The sequence below is a fragment of the Leptodactylus fuscus genome, chromosome 1 (genome assembly GCF_031893055.1).
Source record: "Leptodactylus fuscus isolate aLepFus1 chromosome 1, aLepFus1.hap2, whole genome shotgun sequence".
Taxonomy (NCBI): domain Eukaryota; kingdom Metazoa; phylum Chordata; class Amphibia; order Anura; family Leptodactylidae; genus Leptodactylus; species Leptodactylus fuscus.
In genome coordinates this window covers 163,708,298-163,720,672 of record NC_134265.1, presented here as the reverse complement: position 1 = coordinate 163,720,672, position 12,375 = coordinate 163,708,298, and the positions used below count along the sequence as shown (strand labels likewise).

The following is a 12,375-nucleotide window of genomic DNA, read 5'->3' as shown; positions in this document are numbered from 1 at the left end:
CACATTGCGGAAACGCTGCCTTTTTTGTTGCAGATTTTGTTGCGTTTTTTTGAGTGGATTGAGTAGAATATAGAAGTATAAAAACTTTCTATATATTTCTCATTCCTGTTGAAGCCACTCTTGGCTTTGGCTAAAAAAAGAAAAAAAAAAAACACAGCAAAATCAAAGTACACCAGATTTTCACACATCATTACATACTTTGAAATGAGGGCTATCTAGTTTACACTGTCTAAAACTTAGGTAAGTAAAAAGGCTGCTCATTAGTTTGGGGTATGTATACCCAAAGATCTGTGGTTGAAAATATGGTCATCATGGTAATTGTTTTAGTTCATCTAGAAATAACCATAAGAAAATAACATATACCATAGTCTCACCCATAGACATGTGGAGAGGGGAGGATACTGATGCCAGACTCCTCTAAAATCCAACTTCCTAGCCTTATCGCCTCTTATACCGGCCATAGGGCTCTATATACACAGATGGCTGTTAGAACCCATCAAAATCAGTTTTTTCACAGACCTCACTAAATACCATTAAAAAGGCAGAACAACAATACAGGATAAATAAATAATTAATAAAATACCACCAAAAATGTTTTGAAGCTTTTGACCTTTTTTTTTTTTTTTTTTTTTTAGTTTTTAAAACATTGAGAGCAATAGTGAGTATGATTGAGCCCTAAAAGATACAAGATTGTATAACATTACAATTTTTTTGTGTGGTATTGATTTTGCTTTTTTGTTTGATCATTATCCAAACGTATACAAGTTGATGCAGTCAAATAACTAAATGTTTAAATGGTTGTTAAAGGGGTATTCTCATAACTCTTGTTCTGCAGCCTGAAGGCTCTGTACTCTCTTCACTTCCTGGATTTCTCTCACATTGGTAGGCGGGGTTTCACTTGCTCTGCTATCTGCTATGATCCACATTATGACGCTGATGTGGAAACTGATGTAGCAGAGCTGGATTTCAGTCAGCTTGCATTACATACAGAGGTAACAGACTCCTTATCTCAGCACTTATCAGCCAAATTCAGTTAAACTGGCTGATAAGTGAAAAAGCTGAAGATACACAGCACAGTAATCCCGGAGCTCTCACCTCCCCCTCCCCTATATGAGGAGCTCCATTGCTTGTCAGCTCCTCCACCCCCGAGAGCAGGCAGCTAGGTCACTTGACAAATGAGCAGATAATCCCAAGGGTCAGTGTCAACAATGAAGTGAATAAATTAAGATAGCGGCCAAACAGAGCAGTTTTGATAAAGCAATGTATTTAGGAAAAGTCTTATATCCACATAACCTAGCAGTATAGATAGGATCCTTGTTATGGGACAACCCCTTTAACTTTTCTACAAACTTTGCATAAATAAATAGAACAAAGAAATTTTGTAATATATTTTACTATGTAATATATCTAATCAGAAGAAAATTTCCCCCCTCTCAGCTAAAATGACACTCACTATGAAAATCACTGCTGTTTCTATGCTCTGGAGGAATTCTATGGGGGGGGGGAGAACAATGGAATAAGAGAAGAATGAGGTTTAATCTGATACTAGAGTTAGGGTCCATTCACACGGAGGAATACGGCGCTTTATTTGGTGCTGAATTTTCAGCGCTGAAAAAGAAGCCTCCCATTGACTTCAATGGGTGCCGCTAGCTTTTTTTCCGCTAGTGGAAAAAAAAAGCTAGCTGAACCCATTGAAATCAATGGGAGGCTTTTTTTTTTTCAGCATGAAAAATTCAGCTAGCAGAAAATTCTGCTAGTGGAAAAAAAGAAGCTAGCAGAACCCATTGAAATCAATGGGAGGCTTGAGGGGCAACAAGGTGACTCAGTGGTTAGCACTGCAACCTTGCAGTGCTGGAGTCCTGGGTTCTAATCCTGCCAGGAACAACATCTGCAAGGAGTTTGTATGTTCTCCCCGTGTTTGCATAGATTTCCTCCCATACTCCAAAGACATACTGGTAGGGAAAGTGTGCATCTACATAAAATAAATAAATAAATCAATGGGAGGCTTTTTTTCAGCGCTGAAAATTCAGCGCCAAATAAAGCGCCATTTTCCTCCATGTGAATGGTCCCTTAAATAGGAGCTTTCTGGCACAACTAATGCACTTTTCTCATATCAGTACTTTCCAGTACTTCTTTTTGTATGTCCTGCATGTTCCTGGGGCTGTTTCTGAGTGGCAGATAAGGAATAGATATGGAGTATATAGCTAAAAAAAAAGCATACTGTACAGTACACAGCTGGATATTTTCACTTTTCAGGCACATGAAACGCCCACATATGATAATAAAACCATAGATGGATATTGTGGTGCACACATCAGACAACATGATTTTTCACAGGCTCTCCCTTATTCTATAGCAAATATAAGTTTGTTTTGTTCAGTTTCTTTTTTGTAAACTCAATTACATTCTGAATAAATTAACCTTTTGGATTTCATTGAGTTAAATATACATAAGGTTCACTTATAGAGAGTTCTTTCATATTAGAGGCTTTTATTAGCAAAGTGCCACCTATGAGATCCACCTATGGATGAGCAGTCGGCTGAACTCAGGGCTTAACGGGTATTCAGAGAGTGCTACATACAAAGACAACATTGCGTTGAGGTCTCCCCTTCCTTCAGTCCTCCAGTCCTTGCATGATCTATAAGTGTCTTGCATCAATACCAATTGTGTCTCTGTGCATATTATTATACAAATTGTATGTTTGCTTTTTCTCTACTTTTTGTTTAACATGAAAAATCTTTGTACAGAATATGTGGTTATAATATAATTTGTTTTAACTTCATGAGATAAATTGCGCTACATGTTTATTAGGTTCTGCGAATGGAGGGAAAAGACTAAAATCACAATATTCTATTGTAAGAAAAGATGAAAAAAACATGTTTTGTTAATGGATTATCCACAGTGAATGGTGCCATGTGGTTGTTAAGGAAGAGTCCATATTCTTGGTCTGAAAAATGCAGCATGCTGCAGAATATTTAGTGCAATTCCGAGTATCTGAGAAATAATGGATACATGAATTACTCAAATGATACGCCTGTCTGGTATGAAAGGAATGTGATTTTGGTTTAATAGGCTGAAGACAAGCAAACTGTTATTGAAGTGCTCGTCTAGAGGCCAGTCATTTGTGCTTGTTCGTCTGCCTGTCACATTGAAGTCTGATAACTAAACTAAGAAGGGCACATAGCTGTGACTAGCAGTAAGTGTCCTTAGAATTGATGACATGTACTGAGGTATACTGGGAATAGTCAGGGCCTGGGAAAATCAATTGTTCCAAAATAACAATAGCCTTAACAATACAAAGATAATAATAAGTCTGATCATAACTGATACGCTCCCCTTACTTGCTTGGATCCTGATACCTTGTTGTATTACTTTAAACAGATATGTCCTCCCCAACAATGAAGAAGCCTGAAAAGCCATTGTTTAGTCCAACATCTCCACAGGATTCTTCAAGACTCAGCACTTTTCCCCAGCATCATCATCCGGGGATTCCAGGAGTAGGACATAGTGGTAAGGGCAACAATACTGTTATATAGTCTAGTTTTCCCTACCCATGCTAGAAAAGTTCTTATTAATCCCAAATGACTAAGGTTAGCATTTTTTACTGGGAAAAAAAAGATGTTCTTAAGATTTGTATTGAAAGTAGGAGAAAACTTTTATGGTTGGCAGTGATGTATCCTGGCATTGTCTTGTTTGGTTGTCTCTTGCAGGGTGTAATACCTCTGTGAGGACTAACACAATCACTTATTTCTATAGTAGTTGTTTTCCACAGATAGAAGAAACACATACTTGTGTGGCTTGACCCAGTCTAAACCATTGCCATCTTACAAGGCATTACAAGTAATTTTATAATTGAGGAGATATATCAGATATGCTTGTACAAAGTTATAACTTATAAGTCACTGGCATTTAGCAATTTCGTTCTTCTGATTCTCCTTCATATGTAGGAAGTTATTCACATTTAATTTAGTTGGACTCCGAATATCACAACTTTAGAAGATCATTACGTGAAGCAATTTTGTTTGTGTTGATTAATATGTACAAAATAGTCACTGCATGCATATACAAATTTACAGGTAGAGATAGATGTATCAAAGCCATATTTCACAAAGTCCATGAGTTGCGATGCACACACAGCCTAAAATGTTACTAGAAATGCAAATCTATTTTTGAGGTCAATACAGCAGGCCTTAGATTAACTGAAGTTATTTCAGGTACAGTGGGTGAAATTAAGTTACACATATGTTTCTGTTTAATGAGTATGGGAATATCTTTGCTCAGTTTACTTCATTAAGTTAACTTCATTTTCCTTTCAAGGCTCTAAGCCAAATAGAATTTTGGCTAACCAACGGATATCACATTCACTTGTAACTTGGGGCGTTCACCTGTGTTCAGAGATTATCTCTAGAACCTGCCAAGGGCATTGCTCAGTTCACTTAAGAAGCACTACAGTATTCCTTGAAATCCAACATTATTTGTGAGATGATTTTAAGATACAGCAGGTGTGATGGAAATCTATATAATCTGTAGGTTCTAGACTATCCATAAATTGTATATTTTGTTGGATTGGTTTGTTCTCACGATTGTTATTGTGTAGTAAAGTGTAGTAAAAGGATAGAGCTTCTTAACCTGAATGTGAAAACCACTTCGCGATATGCGTGACTGTTCATGCAGGAAAAATTAGAAAAGTAGAAAAAAGGGGAAAAGTGTCAGTGTGTGGGTCATATTTCCCATAAAAAGCTCAGCTGTGTGCATGGTGACTTGTCTTGAAGGGGTTTTCTCATCTCAGGATTTCAGCTGCCCTCCTGTCTCCTCTTCCCCTTGAAGGGGTTTACTCATCTCAGGATTTCAGCTGCCCTCCTGTCTCCTCTTCCCCCGATTCCTGATTTTCAGCTCATTCCAGCATGGAGCTTATGCTTGTTGTAAATGGCACAGTTATCTCCGGATTGACATAGACAGATAACAGAAGCACTGCTTAAGAAACTTGTTGCCTTTATCTGGGCTCAAAAACTAAAAGCAGTATGCAGAGAGAGGGAGAGAAGAGAATGTGTGCCTGGAACCAGGGAGCGAATTATCATTCCGACCTGCGAACCTATAGAAAGCCAGCATTACAGAACACAGATTCATTCCCTAGTTTATTTATTTGGCATGGATATACTTCCTATAGCATCTATCTAGAAATGTTATCTGTACATCGTATATTTGTAGTATTTGGACACTATACTATGCTATAAAACTGAAATATGGAGCATATACATTTACAAAGAATATGGGACAAATGTTTGTTTTGATTAGAATGAGATTTGTTTATTACTTCGATATATTGATTCTCTTTTGCATTAGGTTCATACCTGCGCCTGGGTTTCTAACCTAATCTGTTTAAAAAGCGGTTACCCACCAGGTTTCTGCCCAAAGATTATGGACAGAAACCCCAAACATAATCCAGGTGCAGGTGTGAACCTAGCCATAATAAAACACAATCTGCCAACAAGTAGAAAATGTTTTACTCAACTTATTTAAATAAATATTGATGTAGCAAAAAATCTGTACCATAAAAATAGTCAGATTGCGAATTCAAGTCTTTTTGTTTGTTTGTTTTTTTACCAAATGATGTAGATGGGATGAAGTGTTTTAGGAAAGCGTGTGCTGTTATTTCTATATAATGCAGGAACTGACTCACTTCATTCTTGCATGCTATTTTAAAGAGGACCTGTCAGCTCTACTGACATGTCTATTTTAGTAAATATTTCTATTCTCCATGCACAGTTCTGGAGCATCTTTTCACATGTGTTTGGTCGAGTAAAATGCGCCAAAAATGTTTGCATCTGGATTAAGGCCATTTTTCTGACTAGCTCTATAAGGGGGTGTTGTTTAGATGAAAAGGACAAATTGCTTGAAATATATATATATATATATATATATATATATATATATATATATATGCCAAAATTTTGGTAGTTTGTGTTAACTAGTAGTAAATGTGAGCCTCTGCGTTTTGCTAAACCTGTGTTATTCCTTTGAGAAATATGAATAAGTTAACAACTTTGTTTTTGCTAGATAGGCCCGATTCTTACAACCAAGTGTGCCATTCAACTGGAGGCCGATTTTACGATGGTATGCACTTGGCTGACAATAACAGTGAAAATCGATTGTCGTCTAAGTGCCTTCCATGATGCATTCACTTCTATGGGGGCTTCCAATCCATTCTGCCCCGATGACACAGAGCAGGATAGTATCTGCTCTATTATAAGAATGAAGCCTCAGATGCCCCCTTGGCAGAGACTCGGCCTGTACACCCAGTCATGTGCATTAGGCCTGAGAGGTGTGTTTCTAGACACTCTGACACTGACCATTCAACTGAGAGTGCAAAGCTTAGGCTAAGTTCACACGGGGGGCAGTGGGGCGGATTTTGGCACCGAGGGTGACGCGGGGAGCTGCGTCACTCTGGGGTCAAAACCTGCCTGCCACGACTATTGCGGTTGTGACTTCCCCCTCCAGAGCTGGCTCAAATGAACGGGCTGACCCCGGAGGGTGCTGCCACCAGTCGGACATGCTGCAGAATCTGCCTGAAGAAAGGGCAGCCCGCTTCTTTTTTTCTGTGAGCAGCAACATGCAAAAAAGTAGCCTGGCGGTCTCCATAGACCACCATTGTGAGGGGGTGCATTATGACGTGGATTACGCACCATAATCCGCCCCCCTGTGCCCGTGGTAATGGGCCCTTAAGCCCCACCTAACAAAAAGCAGCTAAAATATTCTATGGTTTTCTAAAAACACTCATTTTTTCCTGCAATATGAGGCTGAGATTAAACAAAATCTCATTCAGTTTGTTGATACTGTAAAACACAGCGTTTTTTCTGTTGCGTTTCGGTAATGTGGGGCGTTAGCCTTAGACTGTGTAGCAGCACTCCCTGTGACAAGAGAAATGGCAACACCCTGTTGTCCATTGTATACTTTTCTAGGATTAAAAAAGAAACAGCACAACACAATTTTAGGGGGAATATAAGTGTTTACAGATACAGACATGTCAGAAGAGATGACGGTCCTCATTAAAAAGCACTGATGGCTCATTTTGCCAGTGAATAGTATCCCTCAAGTCTTACAGGTATGTAGTGGTCCATTGCAGCCAAAAGTCATGAGGAGTTGATGATGACTTATTTCCCAGTGTGATGTTAAGGAACACAAAAATGTGGGTTTTGTTATCTTTAAAGACTCTGGAGAAAATACTTAAGCAGTGAAAAATGTTTTCTTTCTGGGAATAATGCTTTTATTTCAAGCAATGCTAAATCAGAGAATGGTGTAATTCCTGAAAGCTAAACAAGACTTTGAGCAGCTTGATCTGGGAAACTTGGGCTGTTAGCTCTCCAGGGATGTCTGGTATTTGGGCTTCATTTGAATTGCTAGAGCAGCCGGGAAAATAATCAAGTACATGTTTTAGAAGATGAATTACAAGTGTTTTGAGGAGTGTTTTCACAAGTTCAGGTGGGTCAGACTCTCACATAGCACAATGCTAATATACCATCAAATTTTTTCTCTTCTTCTGTGTTGACAGTCATCTCAACCAGGACTTCACCTTCTCCTCTGCCATTTGCAACCCAAGCTATTCTTCCTCCGGCCCCAAGTTCCTACTTTTCTCATCCAACAATTCGATATCCTCCACACCTGAACCCTCAGGATGCCCTGAAGAACTATGTTCCTTCTTATGACCCGTCCAGCCCGCAGACAAGCCAGGTAATCGGACTGTCTAAATGTATTCATTATACCTGTGCATAGTAGACTACAAATGATGAACAAAATAATACACAATCAGCTGCTTGTCAAAGGCAAAATAGGATTGTTTTCACAGTATGGCATCAGAATGAAGCAAGAAAAGAAGAATAATCAGTGGGTAATTGTATTTCCTATAACCTGAGATACTGAAAGCAACAGATTCTCTGTACTGTTTTCTTGAGTGACATTCCCAAGATTACATGATTTGACAACAATTTAAAGCTTGCATCTAATTAAAAAGCCACTTTTCATAAATGAATAATACAGATGAATATAAGGAACTCAGTAATATATCTTCTTGACCCTTTCCCTACATCTGCCATACTATTGTGGCAAATGTCAGGGCTTTAAGCTTGGGGGTCACTATATCTACTATATCTAGCTGTATTTCACATGGGAGATCTATTGGCAATGCCCACTCTAGTCACAGACATTAACCCTTTAGAAACCTCAGTTTGGGTGAGGTCGCTGTACCCTGGAACGAGATCTGGTGGCGGCAATCATATTGAAGGCTTCCAGGCCTGTCTGTAATACATTTCTGTTACAGGCTGTGCTAGTCTATAAGTGTGCATATATATATTCAAGACCTCTAGGGGTCTGAAAATAACAGTTAAAAATAAAAAATAAAAAACTAAAAAACCTGAAAGATCAAATCATCCCCTTTTTCCTAGATAAGATATAAAAATAAAGTAAAACACATACATATACACATTAGGAGTCCAAAAATGCCTGAACTACAACAATATTACAATACTTTTCCCTGTATGGTGAATGCTGTCGTGGGAACAAAAGTCTAAATTTTAGCCTCCCCCAAAAAATGAAATAAAAACCTCAGACATTCTCCAAAATGATTTGCATAAAAAGTAAATCTGACCCCACAAAAAGACAAACACACTTCATGTGGACACGTAAACGGTAATCTAAAAATGTTACAGGTGTCAGAACAAAGTGACTCCAAGAAAATATTTTTTATTTCAAAGGTGTTAAAACATAACAAAAACTATATAAATTTTGTATCACTGTAATTGTAACAACTCGCATAATATAGTTAACATCCTCAAAAAAAAAACACGAGAAAGTGACAGAAACAGTTTTTTTTCTAATTCGTTCCCATTCTGAATTTTGTTCCAGCTTCCCAGTACATCATATGGAATATTAAATGGCACCATTATGAAGTACAATTTGTACCATTCATTTATTTCACTTGTTGCCTACAAAAACAGACAGGAGATCTATCAGACACGTGATCACACAGCTTACTTTAGGTTTTATGTAACTGTTATAGAATCTACCACAGTGCATTGCTTTACAGTAATAAGAACCCAGCAGAATTCAGACTGAATCTATATGTATAAATGGTGGAAAGTCTCTTTCAATATAAGTACATTATAGTGTCCGTACTACAGCTGCAGCCTTAGCTAAACTTAGATCACCACTCAACCGTATGCAAAAACTAATAATGATTCAATAGAATGGTCCACCTTGGTGTAGAGACTAATACAGACTGACAAGCAGCTGCCTTATAGACGTCTGCAGTGGATCTAAAACAAAATTTATTTGGAGAGTTACTGAACATTTTGTCTACATGATAATGGTAAGGACACAAATCGCAAAGTTTTGTCACAATTTCTTAATTCTTCTTCACAGTTCTCATGTTTTACATGCAATGGGTGGAAAGAGCAAAATCCACTGTAAAAATGATCCACAACATGATGAGCAGATTTAGAAACCTCCCCCCTTCATGTACAGTCCTATGAAAAAGTTTGGGCACCCCTATTAATCTTAATCATTTTTAGTTCTAAATATTTTGGTATTTGCAACAGCCATTTCAGTTTGATATATCTAATAACTGATGGACACAGTAATATTTCAGGATTGAAATGAGGTTTATTGTACTAACAGAAAATGCGCAATATGCATTAAACCAAAATTTGACCGGTGCAAAAGTATGGGCACCTCAACAGAAAAGTGACATTAATATTTAGTACATCCTCCTTTTGCAAAGATAACAGCCTCTAGTCGCTTCCTGTAGCTTTTAATCAGTTCCTGGATCCTGGATAAAGGTATTTTGGACAAACAATTCAAGTTCAGTTAAGTTAGATGGTCGCCGAGCATGGACATCCCGCTTCAAATCATCCCACAGATGTTCAATGATATTCAGGTCTGGGGACTGGGATGGCCATTCCAGAACATTGTAATTGTTCCTCTGCATGAATGCCTGAGGATTTGGAGCGGTGTTTTGGATCATTGTCTTGCTGAAATATCCATCCCCGGCGTAACTTCAACTTCGTCACTGATTCTTGAACATTATTCTCAAGAATCTGCTGATACTGAGTGGAATCCATGCGACCCTCAACTTTAACAAGATTCCCGATGCCGGCATTGGCCACACAGCCCCAAAGCATGATGGAACCTCCACCAAATTTTACAGTGGGTAGCATGTGTTTTTTTTGGAATGCTGTTTCTTTTTGGACGCCATGCATAACGCCTTTTTTTTTATAACCAAACAACTCAATTTTTGTTTCCAAAATGAAGCTGCCTTGTCCAAATATGCTTTTTCATACCTCATGCAACTCTCTTTGTGGCGTACGTGCAGAAACGGCTTCTTTCTCATCACTCTCCCATACAGCTTCTATTTGTGCAAAGTGCGCTGTATAGTTGACCGATGCACAGTGACACCATCTGCAGCAAGATGATGCTGCAGCTCTTTGGAGGTGGTCTGTGGATTGTCCTTGACTGTTCTCACCATTCTTCTTCTCTGCCTTTCTGATATTTTTCTTGGCCTGCCACTTCTGGGCTTAACAAGAACTGTCCCTGTGGTCTTCCATTTCCTTACTATGTTCCTCACAGTGGAAACTGACAGGTTAAATCTCTGAGACAGCTTTTTGTATCCTTCCCCTGAACAACTATGTTGAACAATCTTTGTTTTCAGATCATTTGAGAGTTGTTTTGAGTAGCCCATGATGCCACTCTTCAGAGGAGATTCAAATAGTAGAACAACTTGCAATTGGCCACCTTAAATACCTTTTCTCATGATTGGATACACCTGGCTATGAAGTTCAAAGCTCACTGAGGTTACAAAACCAATTTTGTGCTTCAGTAAGTCAGTAAAAAGTAGTTAGGAGTATTCAAATCAATAAAATGATAAGGGTGCCCATACGTTTGCACCGGTCAAATTTTGGTTTAATGCATATTGCGCATTTTCTGTTAGTACAATAAACCTCATTTCAATCCTGAAATATTACTGTGTCCATCAGTTATTAGATATATCAAACTGAAATGGCTGTTGCAAACACCAAAATATTTAGAACTAAAAATGATTAAGATTAATAGGGGTGCCCAAACTTTTTCATAGGACTGTATTGTAATGTAATATGCTGCAGATTTACGGTGTGGTATCTGTGGTAAAGAAATGTATAATATACAACCTTTCAGAAATGGTTCCTGTTAGCAGTTGTCCATATGCTGCGCACATTCAGTTTTATCCACTGGACTGATTGAGATTTACGCAATATCTCTATTCTGTGAATACACAGATGGCTAAAGATGTCTCTGTTTTGGAACAGAGATACTTACGAAATCAAAATTTTTCCCTTAAGACTTTTTATTTTTAATGTTTTGTTTATTCAGAGAGTGTAATTGGGGAAGGATTCAACTCCTGCTCTGTGTGTAGTTTTATATGTCATGTCCCATCATTTTTGGATGGGATACTCTTGTGCTTAGTCATGTAGTTCACACAAAGATTTGATGCAAGTATTCAATCTGCCAAGGTCAGGTTTGACATATTTAGCACTTTTTCTACAGTCTTAGAAAGGTTAACAACACTATTAAGGATGTAACACCTATTTGCTAATGTTTTTGTAGTAAATATCCCAAACAGATCAGTCATGTGCTTAGAATTTCATTACATTTTAAGCGCCGTGGTCGTGGCATATCTAATAAAAATTGACAAGCCAGGCCACTGTAAATCTGGCGTATCATTCGCAGAATTTTGTTTCCCACCCCCCTAAAAGTATTGCTTCATTTCTGTCACACAACAGCCATGAAGACTGTTACTGCTTTTTGGAAATGTAAGTCAATACTTTCCAACCTAGAAAGGATTCACATTATGAAACTCATGTAATATATCCATTCAACACATGAGACAGCCAAAATGAAACACTTAAGAGGTCACTTTGAAGAAATACAAAGATAAAACTGGAGAAAGTATAATGTCTGTACTCCTCCATCCGATAAGTCATCTGAGAGAGTCATACTGGATGCTCATTCTCATGGTCAACCTCATTTGTTCCATAAGCCTTGGAATAAATTTATCGACTACAGGAAATTGTGGAAAAGATATCTTTTGGCATTCTATTCTGTGCTTTCTACAGCTATTAAACATTGTGCGTGAGTTATGTGCAGCTCCATATAATAAATACCTGGGAAGCATATCTGGTATCCATCCCTACATCACCACTAATCTCGACCCTGATCCTTTCTCACCTAGATTTTTGTAACTCACTACTGACTGGCATTTCACTTCAGGCCTTCATAAACACAGCAGCCATGTCTTCTTGTCTGGCGGCTATACTAATGGCCGCTGATATCTCTCTGATAGGCTCTTGT

At 38.2% G+C, this 12,375-nt stretch overlaps 1 protein-coding gene across 7 annotated transcripts in view; it reads left to right on the top strand.

Annotated features, from left to right (window-relative positions):
• NFIB (nuclear factor I B) overlaps positions 1–12,375 on the top strand; it is a 354,487-nt gene that overhangs the window by 303,459 nt on the left and 38,653 nt on the right. For all 7 annotated transcript variants that reach the window (XM_075279439.1, XM_075279467.1, XM_075279417.1 and 4 more), the window contains 2 exons: positions 3,382–3,510; positions 7,550–7,728. In XM_075279439.1, coding sequence (XP_075135540.1) covers positions 3,382–3,510; positions 7,550–7,728 — 308 coding nt within the window. The remainder of the gene's footprint in view (positions 1–3,381; positions 3,511–7,549; positions 7,729–12,375) is intronic.